This window comes from Corvus moneduloides, chromosome 11 (assembly GCF_009650955.1).
Source record: "Corvus moneduloides isolate bCorMon1 chromosome 11, bCorMon1.pri, whole genome shotgun sequence".
Taxonomy (NCBI): domain Eukaryota; kingdom Metazoa; phylum Chordata; class Aves; order Passeriformes; family Corvidae; genus Corvus; species Corvus moneduloides.
This window is the reverse complement of record NC_045486.1, coordinates 12,050,719-12,072,304: the sequence shown is the minus strand read 5'-3', so window position 1 is coordinate 12,072,304 and position 21,586 is coordinate 12,050,719. Positions and strand designations below refer to the sequence as shown.

Here is a 21,586-nt window from a genome sequence, read left to right as displayed (position 1 = left end):
TCACTGACCCAGTTGAATCACCTTTGTTCTGGTTCTCGCTGAAATGACGACAGAAGGAAAGAGGTTCTGGCATTTTGTTGTTGGTTTGGGGTTTTTTTCTGTTATGTCAGTCTGTATGTGCTAACAGTAACAGGGAGCTGATTGGAGCTATTCTGGCAACACATCTGTCTCCCCAGCTGTTCAGTGCAGCAAGCAAATGCCATTTGGGAGAGGAACTGAAGAAGAGCACCTGTCCCATAGAGACTGGAAGAGGAATTTAGCGAGACAACACAAGCAATGGGCTGATGTTTGGCAAGGAGATGGAATGCTTCCTCCCGGACCACAGGATCTTGCATAACAGCAGGTGGTTTGGATTTTGGAGATCTGCATTCTCTGAAGCGTTTCTGATCACTATTTAGTATCAGGCTATTTCTGCTCTTGGCTGCGCTCGAGTGTGGGACAGTGACCCTGAAACAGGAGACACCAGAAGCAAAAGTGACTGAAGAGGCAGCTGACAATCTGAAATGGCTCTTCCAGGAGCCCAGCTGGATGATTCAGGCTGGTACTAAAATAGCAAAGCAGAAGCATCATGATATAAATAGGAGAGTGGCTCAGCCTCTTCTCTGTGACACATGACAGGGAGCTGGCTGGTGCTTGGCGAGGAACAGACACAGGGACATCCCCAAGATGCCCCCACTTGTAGGGCCTAGAGACCACCATGGGCTTAATGATCTTAGAGGTCACAGAATCACAGAACCATGAAGGTTGGAAAAGATCCTAAAGGTCATTGAGTCCAACTGTTAACCCAGCCCTGCCAAGCCTGCCACTAAAACATGTCTCTAAGCACCACATCTGCATCGTTTTTGAGCACTTCCTGGGATGGTGATTCCACCACTTCCGTGGGAAGCCTGTTCAAGGCTTGAGCAGCCTTCCAATAAAGAATTATTTCCTAATGTCCAGTCTTTTCCAACCTAAATGATTCTATGGCTTAAGGGAAGGCAGACCAAGACCTGGCTAAGGTGGTTCTGTCTGACAAGGCCCAGATGACACACTGTGATGAGCCAGTGTCACCACAGGGTGCCACTGTCTCTCCAGGCACTGGGCAGGTGAGTGGACAGACAGCTTTTCTGTCTGTCCTTCCTGGAAGACCACACACCATGTCCATGTTTTCACTGCTAACTTTGGGTGCCACCTACAAGTGGTCCTGTGCTTGAGCTGGGGTGCTCTGTCTCTTTGACAAGAGCTGAGCTTGGGCAGCTAAAACCATCCCTAAAATGCTGCCATGTATGGGACAGGGCTCCTGCTACTCTGGAGACATGGACTGGTGTATGTGAGAGGGCTCGCTGGGGTGACCTCACCTGAGCACCAGACTCCTGAATATCCAACCACACCACTAGGATTTTGCAAACTCGTGGCTTCTTGCAGCACAGGAAGAGCTCTAGAGACTGAATTCCCCTTGGAAAAAAAAAAAAAAAAAAAAGGCAGAGACACAGGAGAGCAGCTCAGGTGGTATGCTGTGGTGCAAATTTATGCCCAATACTAGAAATCACTAGGCTGGTAGAACAGCTCTGAAACAAGACAGTCACATCTGTCCCTGCAGTTGCTCAGCACCTGAACAGCAAAGCAGTTTCAGATGAGAAGTAATATCCTGTTCAGTAGACTGATCTAATAAAAGCTGATAGAGTATCTGAGAGAGATAAAATGTCCCAGAAGAGTGGAATTTGGTGATGATACAAAGGTGTAATGCTGCCCTGGACACCATGTCTGCACCTTCCACCTCTGACACTTGCAAGGCAAGTGAGACTGTCAAAGCACAGCAGGCTGCAGCAGGTACAGCAACAAGTGCCAGCTTTCCTTGGGGCCCTGAACATCACCCCTTGTCCTGCTTCAGCCTGGCAACACCAAGTGACACAGCAGGGACAAAGGGAGTGAGCCCTGCCATCTTTATGCACTGGCTGGAGGAGAAGACACAGAGAGCAGCAGTGCTCAGCCGAAGTGGAAGGATGTGTGCAGTCAAGGGCATGGAGCAGTCCTTGGAGGTGGAAGAGGAGAGTTATGTTTGCACACACCATGTTGGGGCTGACAGGCGAGGCTGGTTAATACAAAGGAACCGTAAGTGTGGATCCCCCACCTCCTGTTTCACGTAAGCAGTGTCACAGTCCTTGCAGTGGCACCCAGCAGTCTCCTGACCATGAAACAGCTCTTGAATCTGGTGTCCAAAATACTGGACTCTAGCCTCAAACTGAATCAGATGGGAGGAGCAGGTGGATTGGAAAGCAAAATCTCTCTTGACACAGTTATGTGGGAGGTAACATGTTCAGCTAGTTAGTGCCTGAGGCTACAAGTGAGAAGACATGGATTTTACTTGTCTGTTACCAAGGCACTTTTTAAGCAGAAACACTCCGCCTCTCTTTAAACAGGAGTGTCCCTTCTGTAACTCAGAGATCTTGGTGTCAGCCAAGCCTTTGAGCTTGGATCCATAAATGGAACGTGTCAAAATATTGCAAAATATCATTAACCTGCATGACAGCGTGAGATGAGACAAGCTAAGGACTGGCTTCTCCTGATGTCATTCCAAAGGCATGACACCAGCATGAAAACCTGTTTCAACCCAGTGGAAATCAGAGGAATTGGGCTGAGGCAGGCAAGTCTCCAGGTACAACACCTTCATGAGGCTTGCTGAGGTGTAGCTGGAAAATTTGACCTGAGAAGAGGATCAAGCAGATTTAAGCTGAGGAAGATCTGTGTGTGAGGAGGGCCTGGAACCCTCTGTATGTGGTGTTTGCTGGAGCAGAACGTGCAAACTTGACCAATGTATGGATCTTCTAAGGAGGCGTAGGCTCTGTACAGCAAACTTCAGCTTAGCAAAAGCCTTGCATTCCTACAGAAGCAAACCCTGCAGCCACGGGTGAGCCACAGGTAGAAAACCATGCCAGAATGTATCCTCCAGTCCTCGCAATGACTCAGATAACAAACATTCTCCTTGAAACTTCCCTGTCAGCCAGCTCTTACTGCTGAGAATAACGTGCTGGTGCTTAGCTGGCTATTTCCTTTAATTTCCTATATAAATCTTGGCTCATTTGTCACAGTTACTTCCTTGTTTACTATACTAAGTGTCTCTTTTGTCTGCCTGGTATTTGCACTGCTAATTATTGATCGTGTTTCCCTTTAGCAGCTGCTGTCCAAACTACGCCAAGTTTCTTCAGTCAGCTTTAAACTGTCCTTAAAAGCCAAACTCCAAGGCTGTTAATCATTCTCCCCCGCAGGGACTTATTATCGGATCTCCTTCAATTATTAACTGCCCTGCCTTGCCGCCACAGGCCGTACAGAATTCCTGCGCAGGTGCATCCTGCTTCACCCCCGGAGGTGTGTGACAGTGGGTGCTGGATCGCAGAGCGCTCGCTGTTGGGTGGTAGGCTGTGCTGTGCGGGCTGGCCCAGGAGGTGGGATCGGGCTGTAAAGGACAGAGCCTGCCCGGCAAGGACGGACTCGAGACCGCCGGACCCGCCGAACCCCGGGGTCACCTTCTTGCCCAACCCCACCGACCCCGCGCTGGGGACCCACAGGTGGGTGGGGGACGAGGCGCCTTTAAAGCGCGGCGGGCCTGCCCCCTTGGTCCCGCCTCCCGGCCCTTTCTATAGGCTCGCTTCGCTGTTTCTTTTGGCCCCTTTGACAGCTTCTGCTCTCTGATTGGTCCATCCGGAGCCCTCTTGGGGACCGTCTCTCAATAGCGCCCCTGGGCTCGCCGTGGCTGTGGCGGCAGCGGCTGTGCTTGGCTGCGCGGCGCTGCGCTCGGGCCGCTCTTCAGCGACGCTCCCCGGCTGAGGGGAGCGGCAGGGCCGGGGCTGGGATGGCGGGGCCGGGGCCCCGGGACTGAGCAGCGGCGGGAGCGGGGCCGGGTGAGAGCGGGGCCCGGCGGGTACGAGCGGAGTGGGGCCGGCGGGAGGGGGTAACGGGGAGGGAGGGAGGGACGCTGGGGCGCCTCAGAGCGGGGCGGCGGGGCCGTGCTGCGCGGGGGCCGCGGGCCTCCGAGGGCCGCCCAGTGCAGCCCGGGAGCCCCATGGCCGGAGCCTCAGGGGCACCGCTGGGCAGCTGAGGTGGGGTGGAACTGCGGCGCGTCTCCAGCTGTGTTGTTTTAGCAGTCTGGGAAGCAGGCGGCGCGTCCTCGCCAGCCTAGAACCAAGTGACCACGCACTGCTACTTCTCTTGCGTGTTGTGCACCCGCCTTCCAGAGGAATCAAAACCAAAACAGAAAAAACCCCGGGATATGCATTTCTAAAATCCACCTCTGGGCTAGGGTTCTCTGTCTCTGAGGGTTTGGGCTTGTTGTTGATACTTCTGCTTTCGGTATTATTCTTCGGTTTATTTTCCCCCGTTGTAGTAGCTTTCTTTTTAATCTTAGTTCAGAATGAGATATGAGACTAAAACTAAAAACTCGATCACTGAGGGTAAACGCCTGTCTTAAGTTCTAAGAGTGAAATGAAAAATGCAGTTGTTGTGAGCAAAACAGAGGGTCGAAAAGCCTTCTTAAAATGGATGAGAACAAAAAAAGGCTTATTTTTTTCTTTTTTTGTGTTGGTGGGGATTTTGTTGTTGTTGTTTTTTTTTTACTTTTAGTGTTCTGGGGTATTTTTAAGCATTTAAGTTACTGCAGTAACAGTTGTATTTGAGCAGGCATCTGGTGAGTGCAGTTTTTATCGCACAAATAGAGTATTTTGAGAAGCAGTCCTAATCCTATCACGATCTGTACTTAAGAGACTTTCTGATGCTGTTTGCAGAAAGAAATAAATGTTTCGATTTTTTATTACAGCTGCAACTTGTGCAGTGTGTAATTCACCTTTCTGTAGGTGGGCTTTGAAAGAAGACAGAATTGCCAGTGATGTGAGCTCTGAATTTCACTGAGCTCTGATATTGTTACAGTGCCATGATTCGAGGAACAATATCCATTGGTGAGATAACATTTCCCTGAAGGTGCAGCAGAGCCTTTCTGAGAGCTCTGTCACTGCAGCCCAGGATTCATGCCTGTGGTCTTGCTCCAAATGCAGCTTGTCCAGGGCCTGGAGTGAGGGATTGGCTTCGACCAAGTCAGCCTGACTTCATTTGGAGTATAGAAAAACATCTTATTTTGTTTTCTGGTGTACAGAGCTGCCTGCTGGATGAAAAGGGGGGACCACGACTGCAGTACTGATTTCTTTTCATGCAGTTCTGGGTGATTTTACCCCATTGCATGGGCTGGGCTGGCTGAAGCGGGCAGTTCCGTGGAGGCAGGGTGTGGCGAGTGAGCTCTTGGATATGTTCAGCTGACTGGATTTATTTAGGACTAGACAGGGTGAGGACAGTGTGCTGAAAGGAGCAGTGTTGCTGGGAATGACAACCCCTAGCTGGATCCTTTCCATCAGTTCCTGGTCCTGTTGCTGTGGGATTTTTGCTGTTGATTTGGACAGGAGTGGGCCAGTTCTCCACATCCTTGCTGTAGGCCTTAGCTATTAGAAAAGCATGACCACAGTGTCTGATGGTCTTGGCTGCCCTTTCTTATCATGTTGGATGTTCTGTTACTCTGCTTTGTGTACACTTTACCTGGGGAGGACAAAAACAAGTGCCAGGCTGTAGCAAGCAGCCTGGCTGAGAGGTGAGCTTGATTCTGCTTTGCCCTTTGAAACCTTGTGACTGGAGTTCTGTTATGTGTGGCCAACTCCTCTCCTTATCAGCAGCTGCTGTTGTGTGATAGTGGTGGCTTCTAGCAAAAAATAATGGAGCCTGTTTGCTCTTTTCATAAGAAGTTGTTTTTCTGATGTAAATCTCTCACAGCTTTATGTTTGAGCTCTTTTCAGTGTGACAGGCAGATGGAATTTTTGTCCCAGAAGAGCTGCTAGGAGGTTGTGATGGTTCACAGTTGCTAATGTTATTCTGCCCGTGGTCTGTGAGGTTTTTCTCTACTTTTTCCCATCTTTTTAAAAAATCATGTAGAAATTTTTCTGTGTCGGAAATGTGACCGTACTTGCCCTCACTTCTACTGGGATGTAGTGGTGTTACAGAGGAAGAGAGTGGAGCAAAATTGTTGAAAAAATCCTTCTCTTAACAGTTCAGAGACGTGAGTAGCTGGAGGGAAGAGAGGACATTTCCAGAGATAAGTTTTGAATGTGAAGGTTGTTTGCTGGAACATCTACTTAGAAGCAGAATATTTTGGCCCAGGTTTTGCCATCTTGGCATGAAGTTGCTCCTTCCAGGTCTGTGTGTTTATTTGCTGTGATGCCTCTCATGCAGCACAGCATTTGGCAGTCACAAAAGAAAATCCCAGCTCAGGGAGTATCTGTCAGCAAGGATGAATCAAAGGGAGGGTTTGTTGGCTGAGGGTGGGATAATTCCCTTGCCCCTTAGAGAACCTGGGAAGAGTCTCAGTCTCTGAAGGGAAAGAAGAGCCTGTTACTGACAGTCTCGAGCAATTTGTGGAGAAGGTGCTACTGAACTCTAAGAGCTCAGCAGATGACATAGGGCTGTGCTGATGCTTTCCAGCTTGTGACTCACCCAGAACCTCTAAGGGAAAATACCTTCTCAGCCCTGTCATGGGGGCTGTCAGTTTTCAGCACGCAAGTCAGGGCTGGAGTCAAACAGGGAGAATTTTTTTTGAGATAAATCCTGGATTAGCTATAACACACAGACTGTTCAAGTGCTGTCCCTGGCAATGTGCATCTTTAAGATGTTGGCTGACAAGAGATTTATCATTTTTGCTTCTGTGGGTTGTCTGTGATTTCTTCTTTAGGCATTGTCAGGAGGGGTGATTGGACCCTGTGTTTGTATTCATCCTGTAGCTACTGAAGTACCTTAACAGTCAGGGTTCTGCTTTAAAGTGGGAAGAGATTTGCTCAAAACCAGAATAGTTCTGGTGTCTTGCAAAGTGTTAGAAAAAGAATGCTGAATCTTGGTTTTTGCCAGTGCTGGGTTTGAAAGGTGAAGACTCTGTACAGTCCCTTTAGGTGGGGGTATGTGAGGCTCTCCCTGCTCTCAGACTTCATGGTTGGTAACAGCAATGGGTTTTCGGTAGGGGCCTTCATCTTTTCTTTCCAGTAGTTGAAATCAAGTCACTGACTGTCACTTCTTGATCTTGGGACCAAGAATGAGTGTCCTGGTAAAGTAGGGGTTTTGTCTCCATCTGATGTATTGCTGTCGAGTCTTGATTTCTTCTAGGAATATGCCAAAGCTCAGATAATCACAAGATTTATCCTCCATAGCACCATTTGAAGGTGCTTGTTACTGTGATATCGAAGTGTGGTTTTGTATTGACCACTCTAATGGCTGTGTTCAGACTTAGGGCAGGTGGCATTTCATTGTGTAATACAGTCTTTGACATGATGATAATTGGCTATACCAAGCAGGAAGCAGTTGTGCAAGGGCTTAATGTCAAGGATGTGTTTTTTTAGCTCTGACTCACAACTGATTTAATATTGCTTATTTTCCCTGCTGTGATTGTCTTGCTCTGCTTGACCTGGACCAGAAGGAAGACAGGATGTTCCAGTCCATGATGTCTGTGATGACATTCTCTGTGTCTGACAACATCACACATTCAACTGCCCTGGTGACAGCACTGGATAATGTGACAACTCTCTCCCCGATGACAACGCAGGTGATCAACGACACGAACATCACAGTGCCACACAAGTGCCTGTTGTTGCTCTATGAAGACATTGGGAAGTCCAGGTGAGTTGGAGGAAATGGGACCACAGTCTGACCCTGGACCAAGGGAAAGAGCTTTGTTTGTTTCTCAGTTTGGTTGGGAAGGGACTGGGGCTGGTGCCTTCCCTTCTAGAGGCTGAAGAACAGGGATAAAACCTGTCTTACTTTTTGCAGAGTCCGCTACTGGGATCTTCTCCTCCTGGTTCCCAATGTGCTTTTCTTTATGTTTCTGCTCTGGAAGCTGCCCTCTGCCAGGGCCAAAATCCGGGTCACTTCCAGCCCAATCTTCACTACATTCTACATACTAGTGAGTACCATTCTGTGCCTTTGAACTGAGGACTGTTTTTTTAATTACCACTCATGAACAATGTCACTGAACTAGTGGAGAGAGCCTAGACTGGCTCTTGCAGGGATAAAATCTGCTTTTTGTTGAAGGTGTACTACAAGAAGTAGACATAGACTTTTTTTTGCACTCTGAGTTCAGCTCTTAGTAGATACTGGGACCATATCTGCTGGATTTGAGTGGATTTTGTTCTCCTGTGGTGATTTCATTTTTCTTTTCCTTTTTTTCTTCCTTTGTTGCTTTGATGTCTTGGAATCTAGTATCTTATGCTTTCTTTGCTCCTTGCAGTAAGTAGCATGGGACACAAACCCAGCTTTTCATTGAGGTAGGGAAAGGAGAATAATTTGGGTGAAGCTGTTGAAAAGCTTGGTCATCTGCTGGAGAAAATGGTGATGTGACAGGGGTTCTGGTTAGTCTGGGAATGTAGAAATCCAACCCTGTTAGTTTCTTTCATATCATGTCAAAGTGGCCCCTGACTTGATCATGTTCTTGATAGTTCTTAAGGTGGAAACAGAATATACAGTACAGTTACAGTTCACAAACATCTAAGATCTTGCTGTTCTCCTCTCACCAGTTCTGTGATGCCCTGTGATACTGCTTACTGGATATCATAAGTGCAAGAACCTACCTGAATTAGTTTAAAAAGACCGTTCAGAAGATTTTTGATACCCTGACTTGCCTCAGTATGTAACATGTGGTTGCTCTTCCTCAGTGAGGTTAGTACAGGCTGTGGAAGTGAATGTGTGTTTGAGTTGGATTAGATGGACACCTCTTTCCCTGGTCTGTACAGGTACTGCCATGGCAAAGCCCAAGAAGCTCAAAACCAAATCTGACCTGGTAGCCTCACCTTCACATTGGGAAGTCTTGTTAGCTCTTTCAGGCTATGTGTTGGGGTTCCGGGCTTCTGCACAGTTTTGGATAACCATGTGTACACACAAATGTTTCAACCTTTAAAAAATATTACCATCCCTTTCCAGTCTGGATCTAAACCTTCCTACATTTTTCCAGTAATGCACATGATCAGTAGAAGTTTGTGCCAAAGGCTTTGAAAAACAAAACTCTTGATAAACCAAAGAGAGGAAAGTGAACTGACTTTATACTCTGGATGGCAACTCAGCCCCACATAGCTGCTCTCTCACGCCCCCTCACTGGAACAGGGGAGAGCATCAGAAGAGTAAAAGTGAGAAAACTTGTGGGTTGAGATAAACACAGTTTAATAAGCCAAAGCAAAAGCTGTGCACACAGGGAAAGCAAAGCAAGGCATTCATTTACCACTTTCCATGGGCAGGCTGGTGTTCAGCTGTTTCCAGGAAAGCAGGGCTCCATCACATGGTTACTGGGGAAGACAAACACCATTACTTTGAAAGTCTTTTCCTTCCTCCTTCTTCCTGGCTTTATGTGCTGAGCATGATGCCACATGGGATATTCCTTGGGCCAGTTGGGGTCAACTGTCCCAGTTGTCCCCTCTTAACTTCTTGTGCACCTCCAGGCAACTTGCTGCTGGAGTGGGGTGAGAGGCAAAAAATGCCTTACAGTCTGTGTAAGAGCAGTGCAGCAGTAGTGAAAACATTTGTGTTGTCAACAGTTTTCAGCACAAAAATCACAAACATAGCCCCATAACAGCTACTGTGAAGGAAATTCACTCTATCCCAGCCAAATCCAGCACACAGTCTTAGAGGAAAATGCTTGAACTCAGTTTCATATTCATTTCTTGAGTATATTATTGGGAAATGAGGATGGAAGTGTGTTCTGCAAGGACTTCCTTTAAATTGACTGTTTGTCATGTCTTAAAGGACTGCTTTCTTGTGGAGTTGGTGATTAATGTGGAGTTAACAGATTGGGAAGAGTCTCTACCTGCTTAGAGAGGAAACAAAAAGGTGTGTGCTCAGCTCCAGTGAGTTGTTGCATCTCTAGAACACCATTATATTCAGGGACCCTTATTTTTAGTCAGTGTTTTGTCATGGAGTTCTCCACCCCAGGAGGGATTGTTGTATTCTTCTTTCATGCCATTGCCATGTCTTCTTCCTCTAAGGAGATACTCATCTGTGGGTCACTTATTGGTCATTTCAATTCTGCAACCACCTTCGAATCAGCTTTGACTCTTGGTTCTCTGATAGGTTTAGCTGTCTCCTACCTTCATCATTAGGATCAGCCTGGGACTCAGAGAATTTTATCTGGAAAAATCCACTTTCTTAAAGTGTAAGTCTGCATAGTGGAGTGTAGATACATCCAGCTGAGCTCTTAATTGCATAGTATGGCAGTGACAGCACAGGGTAACTGAGCCTTGCTGAGCTGTCATGTTTAAATGGTACATGAAGTGAGTGAGATCTGTGTTGCACTGTGCAGCAGGGTAAGATGTTTTAAAGCTGGTGGCTGGAGGTGACTTTTCCTCTGCATTTCTGAGCATTATCAGTGTGGAGTGAGAGAACTGCAGGTTTAATTTTGTCACAGTTGTGTAGTGGGGTAGTTGGTATTGAGTGGTTTCTGGTATCTGATGTGATTGGTTTAGTCAGACATACCAACCATTTGGTTTTGTAATTCAGGATATGTTTTCTATCTGTTTCTTTTTCTCCTCCCCTGCCCCAGTGGAATGAAGGGTGGGAAGACTGTAAAGATACTGGTGTAAAGACTGGGTGAAGAACTCTTTGGAGCTTAATCTGACTGCTGAGGCAATTGTTCCTTCCTAAATTCTAAGGCAGTACTCCTATCTAAGAGGTCTGAGGAATCTGTTTCAGGAAATTAACTCTAGTCTGCCACAGGAAATTCTTAGTACTCATTATCAGACTTGAAAGCTGACCTGGAAATGGTATTCTAGAAGGGTTTCTGATCGCTATTGCATATGTGCCCTTTGACATGAGCTCACTTTTGCTCTTTTTTTGCAGGTATTTGTGGTGGCTTTAGTTGGCATTGCCCGAGCTGTTGTCTCCATGACTGTGAGTGCCTCTGATGCTGCCATGGTTGCTGACAAGGTAGGTGCAACACTGACGTTAGAGGCTGTGCTTTGTGTACTTCTGATCACAGCACTCTGCTCTGGCTTCCCTCTTACGTGTGTTCAAGGATAATGTGGTTTTTTGCAGTACTTTCAGCTATGTGTACTATGGAATCCTGTTTTGATAGGTGGATCTAAATCATCACAACATCCAGCATGGTAAAACAATGGATTTCCTAAAATAGACACACAAATAGTGGCGGCAAAAGTTTCCTGTTACAGGGATGAAATGATTCTCTTTTGCAAGAGGTAAACATTCAGAAGCCTTTAGTGGATAGGCAAGACCTGGCCTTTGTTACTCTTGCAGTATTCCAGTAGCTCTTTGAAAGTGTTTAAGTTTTTATGTTGAATGCACATAAAACCAACTTTCCTTTTGAGACTGACACTTGAATGTCCTTGCAGCCATTCTGAGCACAGGGTGAACCCTTAGCAAACAGGAAATATCTTTGTACGTGCTGTTCTTTGTAATAATTTGACTTGTAGCAGAATATTACTTAAAACAAAAAGCTCTGCAGTTCTTGAGCTGTTAGAGAAAGAGGAGGCAGCCACCAAGTACAGATCTTTGGGCTTTATTCTCTGGCATCAGTGTGGTTCCCCTGCTTTTCCCTTTAATGTTACTGTCAGAGCATTGTGATGAGCTGCTGTTGCGAGTGGCTGGATGTTTGTGGCATTTTTATTCACCTCTGTCCAACAGATGTAGGCCCAGGACTTGAATAATGAAGAAGAGGTGGAAAGGTGTTTTTCTTCAGCTCTGGTGTTGCTGCTGAGTGCAGCAACTGGGAAATCATGTAGCAAGACAGATACTGACAGTTTTTTCTGTAAACACGTCCTATCCTGTCTATTATGTTTCTTCTGTGTCCTCTCATCTATATGCACACACACACACTGTGTGTTTGCTGGGATTAGAAGTGTCTTATCCAATGCCTCTTAAAATATTATGTATCTTCAAGAGAGAGTACTATTCAGTGTTCAGAGATCAAGGGTTAATAAGCCAGAATTTGTGTCCTTGTTCTAGGTTTGGCACTGATTTATTGCATGACTCCCTGAAAAGTTGCCTCACCTGCTTTTTATTGGTCTTGTTTCATCAAATAAAACATGAGATTGCAAATGACAGGCTGGAATGGGCCGTGCTTTTTACTTGAATATGCTTTAGATTTAAGGACCAGTAGCTTTGGAAGAGTTTTAAGAATACGGAGTTTTAAGAACTGACCTTGTTTAATACTATACTTTTGAGATCGTCATGGGCTTGTGCTCTTTGGGAGCACAGCAGCAAGAATATACCTGAGACAAGTGACAGATCCTCAGCTGAGGCAAACTGTGGCCACTTCCTTTCTGTAGACCTGCTGTTTGCTTGTTCCCACACAACTGTTCTGTTCCACAGGCACGAACAGGGCTTGGAACAAGCATGTGATCAGTATCCCTGCAAAGCGTGAGACGTGCTTGTAGAAATGACCAGCCATTCAGAGGTTGCTATCTCCTGGAGTTTTGATTTATTAACTTCAAACTGGTTCCTGGCTCCATCTAATCATGTTTGTCTGGTCTCTGTTATCCCTCAGATCCTGTGGGAGATCACAAGGTTCTTCCTTCTGGCGATTGAACTGAGTGTGGTGATTCTAGGCCTTGCCTTTGGTATGTGTCAGGAGGTTTTTGAGTGCTTTGAATGTTTTCTATTCTCTTTCCTTCCACAGAGGCTGCATCTGTAAGTTCATGGTGGTGCTGATCCTATAAAGTGAGGAGGCTGTAGAATAAATACAAAGGACAAATTGTGGAGTTGTAGTTAGAAATGGCTGAAGGCCTGATTATACCTTAGAGATCTATGGCTTGTGCCATTTAAGGGTTTACATGAGCTTTGTTTGTCCTGCACTCGTATGATGGAGTAATTTAGGTAAGATTTTTATGCCAAGATCAACAGTCTGATCTTTGCTTCAACCCCATTTTATTTAGGATGGGCCCTTCTATCCCCTTTATCCCATCCTTGATTGGTTTGATCTATCCTGGCTGCATTCAAATGCTTTATCTGTACCTGCAATTGTAATTCTGCTTTTTTCAGTTGTGCAAGTGAAAATGCCTCTCCCTGTGGGTCAGAGTAGAGGGGAGGGTAGGTGTCACTGTTGCATCTGTCAGTGGGACATGTGAGCAGTATCCTTTTCATCTTTTGAGTGCTCATAGAATAATTTAGGTTGAAAGGAGCTTCTGGAAATTGCCTGCTTCAGTATATTCCAGTAGAGATTTCTCTACCCCAGCCTCCCATCAACTCTTCTCCCTGAGAAGCTTTATAGCATCTCGGTGTACATGATGCTGGAGTCATTGCTTTTTTTTTTGGTTTTTTTTTCTTTCCTGTAACCCCAGCAGAAGGACTTAGTGGTTTTCTCTGTATTAGTGTGGACAGGAGGAAAGCAAGTTAAAATCTGTTGTTTTGTAAGTAGGATTTTGCCTGTGAAAGGCTCAACTCTCCAAACAGGGTTTAGTGAGCTTTAACCTTCCCTTGAAGGCCTCTGGAAATACAAGTGTTTTCCTTTATTGGTTCTGGAAAGAACTGATTTTAACCAGTGCTGGGATTACTTCCTGAGTCACTTCTGTACCCCGTAATTACAGGTCACCTGGAGAGCAAGTCGAGCGTGAAACGTGTGCTGGCAATCACCACTGTGCTGTCTCTGGCATATTCTGTCACCCAGGTGAGTACATTGAAGCAGAAGAATTTGCAGAAGAAGGGACTTGGCTTGAAGTTAAGCAGTTAAGAGTGTGACTCCTATCTGAAAGAGGCAGCTTTGCTCTTTGGATGAGAATTTGGAGAAAGACTGAACGCTTGTGGCAGTGTATAAGCAGATAGTATCTGCTTGTCCTCTTTACTGCATCAATAGCTCAGATAAGGTGAAGAAGTAAGATGAGGTTTGGATGGATTGCCTTGTTTAGTGAATCTTGGAACAAGAGTGAGGTTTTCCACACCTGAGCCACAAGTTCTGGATCTGGCCTCAAGGGCCTTGAAAACCATGTGCTTGCCAAGTAAGGGCACTGCAGTGGCCTCTTGTCTGCCGAGTCTATGAGAGTTGAGAGCTCTTGCTTCTCTTCAGACTAGCAGCTGGCTTGCTGGCTCAGTTTATTAGACGTGTCTTCATGTCCCTGAACAATGCAATCTGTGTCTGGGTTTATTCTCCTCCTCGGCATGTCAGTGGTCAGCCCATGTCTCTGTACTCAGGGCAGCGCCAAAATAACACACAGAGCTTTGTTCTGGGACCAGGCTCTTGGCTGCAGAGGCAGTGAGCTGATCATTACCACATGATAAAGTTGGAGGAGCCTCATAAAATATCAAGTGTTTGAGCTATATCTGGGTTCAGTAGTGCATACAAGCAGTCTCCACTGTCTGTATGGTAGCTCCTGTGCAAGACAGTGTCCTTTCCCCAGCTGATATTCTGGATGTTTCAGCAGAAAGGTCTACTTTAAAGATGGAAATGGAGCTCTTGATCTATTTTAGATAAGTGCTTGTATCCGATGTCTACCTCAGTCTCTCACCTGGAATGTCACTGATGCCAGTTTCTGTCAGATGCAGATTCCTGCCACTTGTTTTCTCCTCACTTCTTGTCTTCAGTTTCTTCCTCTTCTGTGTGAGCGTAACTTGGTCTAAGCAGGGCAGGGCTTGGTTGGGTCGTGGGGGCAGGCCAGCTGTTTTTTGAACTTCTTTAAATGTAGTGTTCCTTGTCCAGACATGCATTTCAGTGAGGATACCACCTGTGACAGAATCATGTTGGTGCCACTTCTCTCCTAGGGCACCCTGGAAATCCTGTACCCTGATGCCCACCTCTCAGCAGAAGACTTCAATATCTATGGCCATGGAGGGAGACACTTCTGGCTTGCCAGCTCCTGTTTCTTCTTTCTGGTAAGTACTGGGAATGTGTTATGCACTCTGGTGGCTTCTTTGTGTTTTCTAAATGGAGCAAGGAGGATGATTTGAGTACAGTAATGCCCTAATCCCCCTCTTGCCTCCTACAGCACAGCATTGATGCTTCTCTTGTGGTGGGGAAGCTGAAGCAATAAAGGTGCAATGAGAGTGGTGTAAGCTGGGGCAGCTGGATTCCAGCTGAACTCAGATGTTCTTCCCTCTCTTGTTTCTCAGTGACAGCTGTTTTATGCTGATGGGGGTGAGTTGTGGGGCCTTCCCATCTGTGCTGTGTTTAATGTTGAGGGTTTGTGCCTCTGCCTTGAGACATGTAGGGGGTACATGGTACCACACACCATCCCTGAAAAGATTGTTGAGTTCAGGTGCCAAGAAGCCGTGGAACTATTAGTTCTTTGTCTCAACAGGTCTATTCCTTGGTGGTGATTCTTCCAAAAACTCCTCTGAAAGACCGGATTTCTTTGCCTTGTAAGTAACTGTAGTGTTTTCCGTAGTATAGATGGGTACAGCATCAGGATAAAGCATAGGTGGAAGTAAAAGGTTCCTGTATGTGTTCATACTGCAGATGCATTCCATGTCTCAGGGTTCAGATAACATGGCAAAGGACTGATAATTTATCCCTAGAAAAATTAGTACGTTGTGTCTTTTGGAGAGCAGAGTAAGAGCAGTTACACTGCTACTTTAGTAGCTAAACAATTACATAAGAAAACAAGACCTACTGCTCAGTTAATGATACAGGTATTACGTAAATATGTAATCTTCTGAGAACCTTAAGAAATGGCTTCTTAATAACAGCTTCCTTTGAAATGCACACAGGATGTTAAAGTGTGCATGCTAGTCATCCCCTGGGAAGGGAAGGCTAAGTGGGAGCTGCTCAACAGTTTTTATCTGGGCTTTTACTTTATTAAGATGCTTCTGTTTGTTTGTTTTTTTGTTGTTGTTGCATAATATCTACAGTTCTTGAATAGAGCTGTTATTAAAGTGTTTGTGCTGAGCTCTTCTCTCTCTAACTAGTGTTGGCATTCATGTGTGGGTACCCTGAGGGAGGGGATATGTATATCACAGGCACAGGTTCTGGGCCTGATCTGCCTGGTGTCCAGCATACCCTGCTGCTCCTGTCAGGGTCTCCTGAGCAGTTTTATTAGTGCTGTACATTGGAAGGGCACAGCTTCTGGTTCAGCTGGGTTGTCTTTGTTTGTTTTTCTTGCATTCAGTTACGTGACTGACACTGGTTGCAGGCGCTTGCCAGTAAATCTTTGCATGTGTTGCCATAACCATGCTTTCAAAACCCATCTTCTGTGTGTAATATACACATGGAGGAGGGTATGGTTTAGTCCATTATACCACCATCAATCCTGCCAGCATGGGACAGGAAAATGCAGTCTTAATTCTTCAGCAGTTCTTAAAGAGACAAGGGGGTGAGAAGCTTCTGTTGGATTTGGCATCTCCATCAAACAGATTTCCACTGGTCTGGTGTTTGAGGTTGAGCTTCATGTGTATCCATGTCTTTCCCACAGCCAGGAAGAGTTTTTATGTTTATGCTGGCATTCTGGCACTGCTGAACCTGGTGCAGGGCCTGGGCAGTGCCCTCCTCTGTGTGGATATCATAGAAGGACTGTGGTATGTACACCGGGGGAGGAGGTCTGCAGCCCTGGATCTTGTGTTGTGTTTGAGTGTCCTTCAACACTGCCTCTCCCAAGAAAACAAACCTATGCTGTGTTCCTAAGAAGGAATAAACCTGTTGGTTCTGTTTTGTGCCAAAAGACCTCTAAGTAATCAGGAAACTCCCAGTGGAGAGGTTGTGGAGCTGCATGGGCTGCAGTGCTCTTGAGGTGGTGTGAATTCACTGATGTCTGGCCATTAGTAGGTAATAAGAGAGGAAAGTCCATTTGCTAGAAATACGGAGACACCCTTATATTTGGAGTCTCGTTCTGCAGGGATCAGTGTCAGATCTGCGAGTCAAATTTGGGAGCACTGAAACTCTGCTCTTGGTCAGACCTTGGGTTTTGGCATGGTTCCCCTGAGTGTCTAGAAGCAGTGACACATGTTGATGACAATGGTTGTTACTTTGCATCAGTTTAAATTTGTTTAGCATGACTTTTGTTGATCTCTGGACACTTTGGAGGGAAATCGGATCATTTGGGAGGATGTGAGTGGTGTTACCTGTATTGTGCTTGAGTGCTAAATCCCTTCCTGTTCCCTTTTGCTGTTGACAGCTGTGTTGATGCTACCACGTTCCTTTACTTCAGCTTCTTTGCACCTCTCATCTATGTGGCATTCCTGAAAGGTTTCTTTGGGTGAGTAGCCAGGAACAGGAGTTCAGATGGGTGTATATATTTTCATTTAGTTGTTTTGCACTCAGGTTCTCTCAGTCTGGACAATAAAGACAGCAACTAGAAGGCCAGTTAGAGAACCAGTCTCAATTTCTGCCCTTGAAGAATTTCTTGTGTGACCCGGGGCTGCTTACTTCTGTGCAGGGCTCCTTTGTATGCAGAGCAGAGCTGATGGCTGTATTCCTCTCACACACGTCAGAGGATCACTTCTTCAGCATCAGCATCCTGTGTAGTACAAAGCTTTTCTGCTGAAGTTGATAGCTAAATGCTTAATGAGGGATTGAGTCCTGGGAGCTTAAACGGTCTTCCGTGTGGTATTTGGTGTAAATTTGTAGAAAGGATGTGGAGGTTGAGTAACTCTTCTGCCGAGGACTCCACCATGGGCCCAAAAATCACCAGTGAAAAGCTCTGGGAAGGGCGATTCTCGGGCCGGGGTCGCCGCCGTGTGGCCACTCACAGGAACTGCACCTTGGTGCGAAAACTCGAGTGGTTTATTGTAGGGTTTAGTATTTGTTGGTCATTAGCAAGAAACAGCCGGCTTTAAAATAACTAAGAACATAAATTACTTCTAAAATATAAAAATGTACCTCTGCATCCCTTTGAAATTAGAAGGGAACACTGTCTGGAGTTAAAGATGGAAACTGCTGATCCACAAGTGTTTGTGTTTTGGTTTTCATGGTGTGCACTGGTGGAACTTGAAGTGTACTCCTGTTGTGACTCATTTTGGTTCAGTAGCCAGGCTGCTGTGGAGTTCAGTAGTGTTTGGGTGCTGTTGCCCATAGTAATTCAAAACTCCCAGAGATGAGAACACTTCTCCCACAGTAAAGTCAGGATTCTGCCACGTGTATTTCTGTTAAGTGACTTCATCTGAAGCTTCATTTAGCATTACTTTATGTACTCTGCCACAGATTTCTAGACCAAAAGCTCATTTAAAGGGTGTTTAAGGTCTGAATGCACAATTTCTTAGTGCTGATGAGTTTCAGTTAAGGATAGGTGGCTGTGATACCACATTGGTTAAACATGCATTTTAAATCTTTCTTTACTCCAGGTCTGAACCGAAGATCCTTTTCTCCTACAAATGTCAGGTGGATGAACCTGAGGATGTGGATGTGCACCTACCCCACCCTTACGCTGTTGCCAAGAAGGAAGGAATGGATTCTGGGTTCTACTCAAGCACTCAGATTGACACCACAGCCTACCTGGACGACGTGGCCTCTATGCCATATCACGTGGGAAGCATCAACAGCATAGACAGTGACCGCTGGAAATCTATCAATGCCTGAGGCAGGACACCTGAATCATATGATGCCTCATTCCTTTCCTTCCAAACTCCCTGATATCACAGCTGTTAGAATGTCCACTGGAAATCTGTCCTTGGCTACCTGCCACGGCTTTCCTCTTGTCCTTAGGATTTCCAAAACCTATCATGGAACTAAGTTGGCAGCCCAGACCCTTTTGGGAAGAGCACTTTGTTTCTACCTGAGAACAATGTAGAGCAGTTTTGTTCATAAACCTTTAAACACTGAACTTTCCTGATCTTCCATGTTCCAGATGTGAATATAACCCAGAAGATAGCCCTGGCTGGCACCTCTTCCATTTCAGTGACTGAAAGCACTCATCTGCCACTTAAGGGAATGGTGTTTAGGGATGAGGGTGCCGATTTGACTGCTGTATTGTACATATATAGCACGATTTTGGTGGTTGAAACCAAAGATGGTCTTCCTGGGCTTTTTCAAGCAGCATGGCTGCCTGCATCTTGCCATAATGCAACAACACAGGTGGTGATAGTATCTGAAGAGGGAGGCTGGTCACTGGGGCTCACCCCTGGTTTCAGCTAACATTGATGAAAATTGTGAATTGAAGTTGCTAGTGGTTAAAAGGAGTGTTCTGAGTGTGTGGGGGAAAAGAGGTATGAGGAGGAATTAACTGTTCTCTGTGTCCAGGGAACATTTGGAGAAGGCTGGTAGCTCACAGCATGGATGTGAAGTGACTGAACAGCAGGGAGACAGAAGGACAGACAGTGCTGCTGTCTAGCAGGAGCTGTGAACCAATCTGTGGAGGCGGTAGAGCTGTGCATTTGAGCTCACAGGAAAATCTTAAGTAGCAACACTGAATCAGAGCTGAGTTTCAAGAGTAAAACCTGTGAGGTAGGTGCATGTTCCATCTGCACCCTGCTTCATGGCTTTGGCAGGGGCTCGGGGAGTGCTGTGGAGGAGGAAGATGACTCTGCAGATGAAGGCTCCAGAGACATTCAGGTGCTTGAGGCAGAGCAGAAGCCTATGATGAGTCCAAGCTGTCAGAATATAGTGACTGGAAACTCAAACACCTTAGGGGTGCTAGAATCAAGCTGGCTGGTGTGCTCCAGTGGGAGAGGAGTGGGAGATGGTTGTGTATCTCTGGCAGTGTCCCCTTACGTTGCAGTTCAGATCCCCAGACTGCTGCTGGTCTGAGTAAGTTTTATGGCTTGATATGTTGAAAATACTTATGTGCATGTGGAAAGTGGTCCTTTCAAAGACTTTCTGGCACTTCTTATTAACCTCTTCTATGCTGGAAAAGGGACTGTTGTCTGAGCTGTCTGGCATGCAGTTTCAAGACATGGTGTTCCAATCCAGCGACTGTTCATATAAAGGCTGCATCAGTCTGGTTTCTGGGATATCCTGTGCTTTCCAAGGATGAAGATGAATATTCCTCTAGCTTTGGGGGTGCTTTCCTACCTGAGTCCTCCAGGTAGGTGGAGATCTGCTATAAGCAACTTTCCACTAGGGATGGTAGAAAGAGGGAATTTGCAATGTTAGGGGCCTGTGTGAATCTCTTGCCTCAACTTACTGCTGTTCCTGAAGAATACTGAGGTAAGAGTTTCTGGGAAATTGTTATGCAGGGTGCAGTGTGGAGGTGTTGGTTTGGATCATTAGCAGGTAGAGGAAGGTGTTCACTACCAGGTGTTCCCACCACAGGGAAAGAAAACATGGGTAAGAACATGAAGTTCATACTGATTGCCAAAACTATGCAGGCCTTTGCTTATCTTTTTTTGTTAATGAGCAATGCAGCTTCTCTGTCTGCCTGGGGACTTTGCCCTGTAGGCCTAAGTAGCACTGGCACCTTGAAAACAAACAATGCCCCTACACACCCTCCCCTTTTTTTTTAAATTTACTTTTGGGGAAAAAAGGCTTCCATCTGTCTGTGTGCTAGAGCTAACTAGTTTCTTGTAGGTCACAGGCTTTCCCATTTCCACTTCATGCAATGACTGCAAGGGCTGGACAAGCAGCTGGCCAAGTCAGCCTTTGCCACATTAGAGAAGTGTTCCATGCTCCTCTGTCACTGCTGTGAGTCAGCCTGAGCCATGCTGGACTGCTTGCTGTAAAAGGGATGGATGATGTGATGCCTAACTGGCTGTGCTGCTGCTCCTAATGCTGCTTACAACACTGATCCCAAGCTGCTGTTGGTTAGAAAGGGTGGGGGAACCTGCAAAGCTTCCCTGGGCCTTGGACAGAGTCAAGAGAGATGAAGATTTCAAAGCAGTTGAGAACTAAAGGAGCAACTGCTTTTCCATCCCAAGGAGTATTTGTTGACTTTCAACACCCTGACTGAAAGGACTTACCTGCCCTCCTTGATGATGTGAAGAGCCTGTTATGAATTTGCCTTTTTACCATCTAAATTCAGTGCTGAAGGATCACCTGTGCAGGTTGTCAACACATCCATCCTGCCCTTTGCTGGCAGGACTCCAGTATTTCTGGAATGTCCCATGTTCTGCTGCTGAGGAGCTTCTGCACTAGGTCATGGATTGACCTTCCTCCTGTTGTGTATTTATGTATATATAATGCTTTGGGCCATCTTTAAAGTGGTTCTTGAGCAGAAGTGTGTTATGTGTGGAGGGGGTGGTAAAAAGAAAATATAGAATAAATGTATATTTTTCTTTGTAAAATATATAAAATTAAGTTTGGCATAAATGGTCATACTTTATTTCTCAAATGAGACAGATCCGGGAGAAAAAATAACTTGAAGATTTAAAAAAAAAAAAAAAAAATTGCAGGAAGGCATGGGTACAGGTGTGATGTGGTTTTGTTTGCCTTTGCCCACTCTTCCTGCTGGATCCTTGCAGGTGATGTCTGCCACCTGGCTGGAGTTACACCTGGAAGGGGCCTAGGGAAGGATGACAGGAATAAGCACAGTTACAGAAGGACTTCTGGAGGAGTAATTAAATGGTTGAGAATTTGCCAGCCTGGAAGAGCAGTGGTATAGGCCTGTTAAATCCTTAGAGAGAACAGAAGAGGTGAATAAGGAATATCTGTTCATGGACTCTCAGTACAAAAAACTGGGTGCTGTCAAATGAAGTGAGCAGGTGGCAGATAAGAAATGAGCAGAAGGCAGGTGAGTGTGTT

At 45.9% G+C, this 21,586-nt stretch overlaps 1 protein-coding gene across 5 annotated transcripts; it reads left to right on the top strand.

Annotated features, from left to right (window-relative positions):
• The first annotated feature begins 3,412 nt into the window (after positions 1–3,412).
• On the top strand, positions 3,413–21,154 carry TPRA1 (transmembrane protein adipocyte associated 1). Of its 5 annotated transcripts, none has more exons than XM_032120438.1 (11): positions 3,413–3,545; positions 7,472–7,674; positions 7,825–7,957; positions 10,876–10,962; positions 12,539–12,611; positions 13,578–13,657; positions 14,746–14,856; positions 15,282–15,342; positions 16,392–16,494; positions 17,091–17,171; positions 18,256–21,154. In XM_032120438.1, exons 2-11 carry the CDS (start codon positions 7,484–7,486, stop codon positions 18,488–18,490), a joined length of 1,155 nt encoding a protein of 384 aa, XP_031976329.1. In that variant the 5' UTR covers positions 3,413–3,545; positions 7,472–7,483; the 3' UTR covers positions 18,491–21,154. The 5 variants fall into 5 exon arrangements, with proteins under 5 accessions (XP_031976329.1, XP_031976332.1, XP_031976331.1 ...); XM_032120440.1 differs by lacking the exon at positions 3,413–3,545 and adding an exon at positions 3,751–3,878; XM_032120437.1 differs by lacking the exon at positions 3,413–3,545 and adding an exon at positions 3,751–3,898.
• The last annotated feature ends 432 nt before the right edge of the window (positions 21,155–21,586 follow it).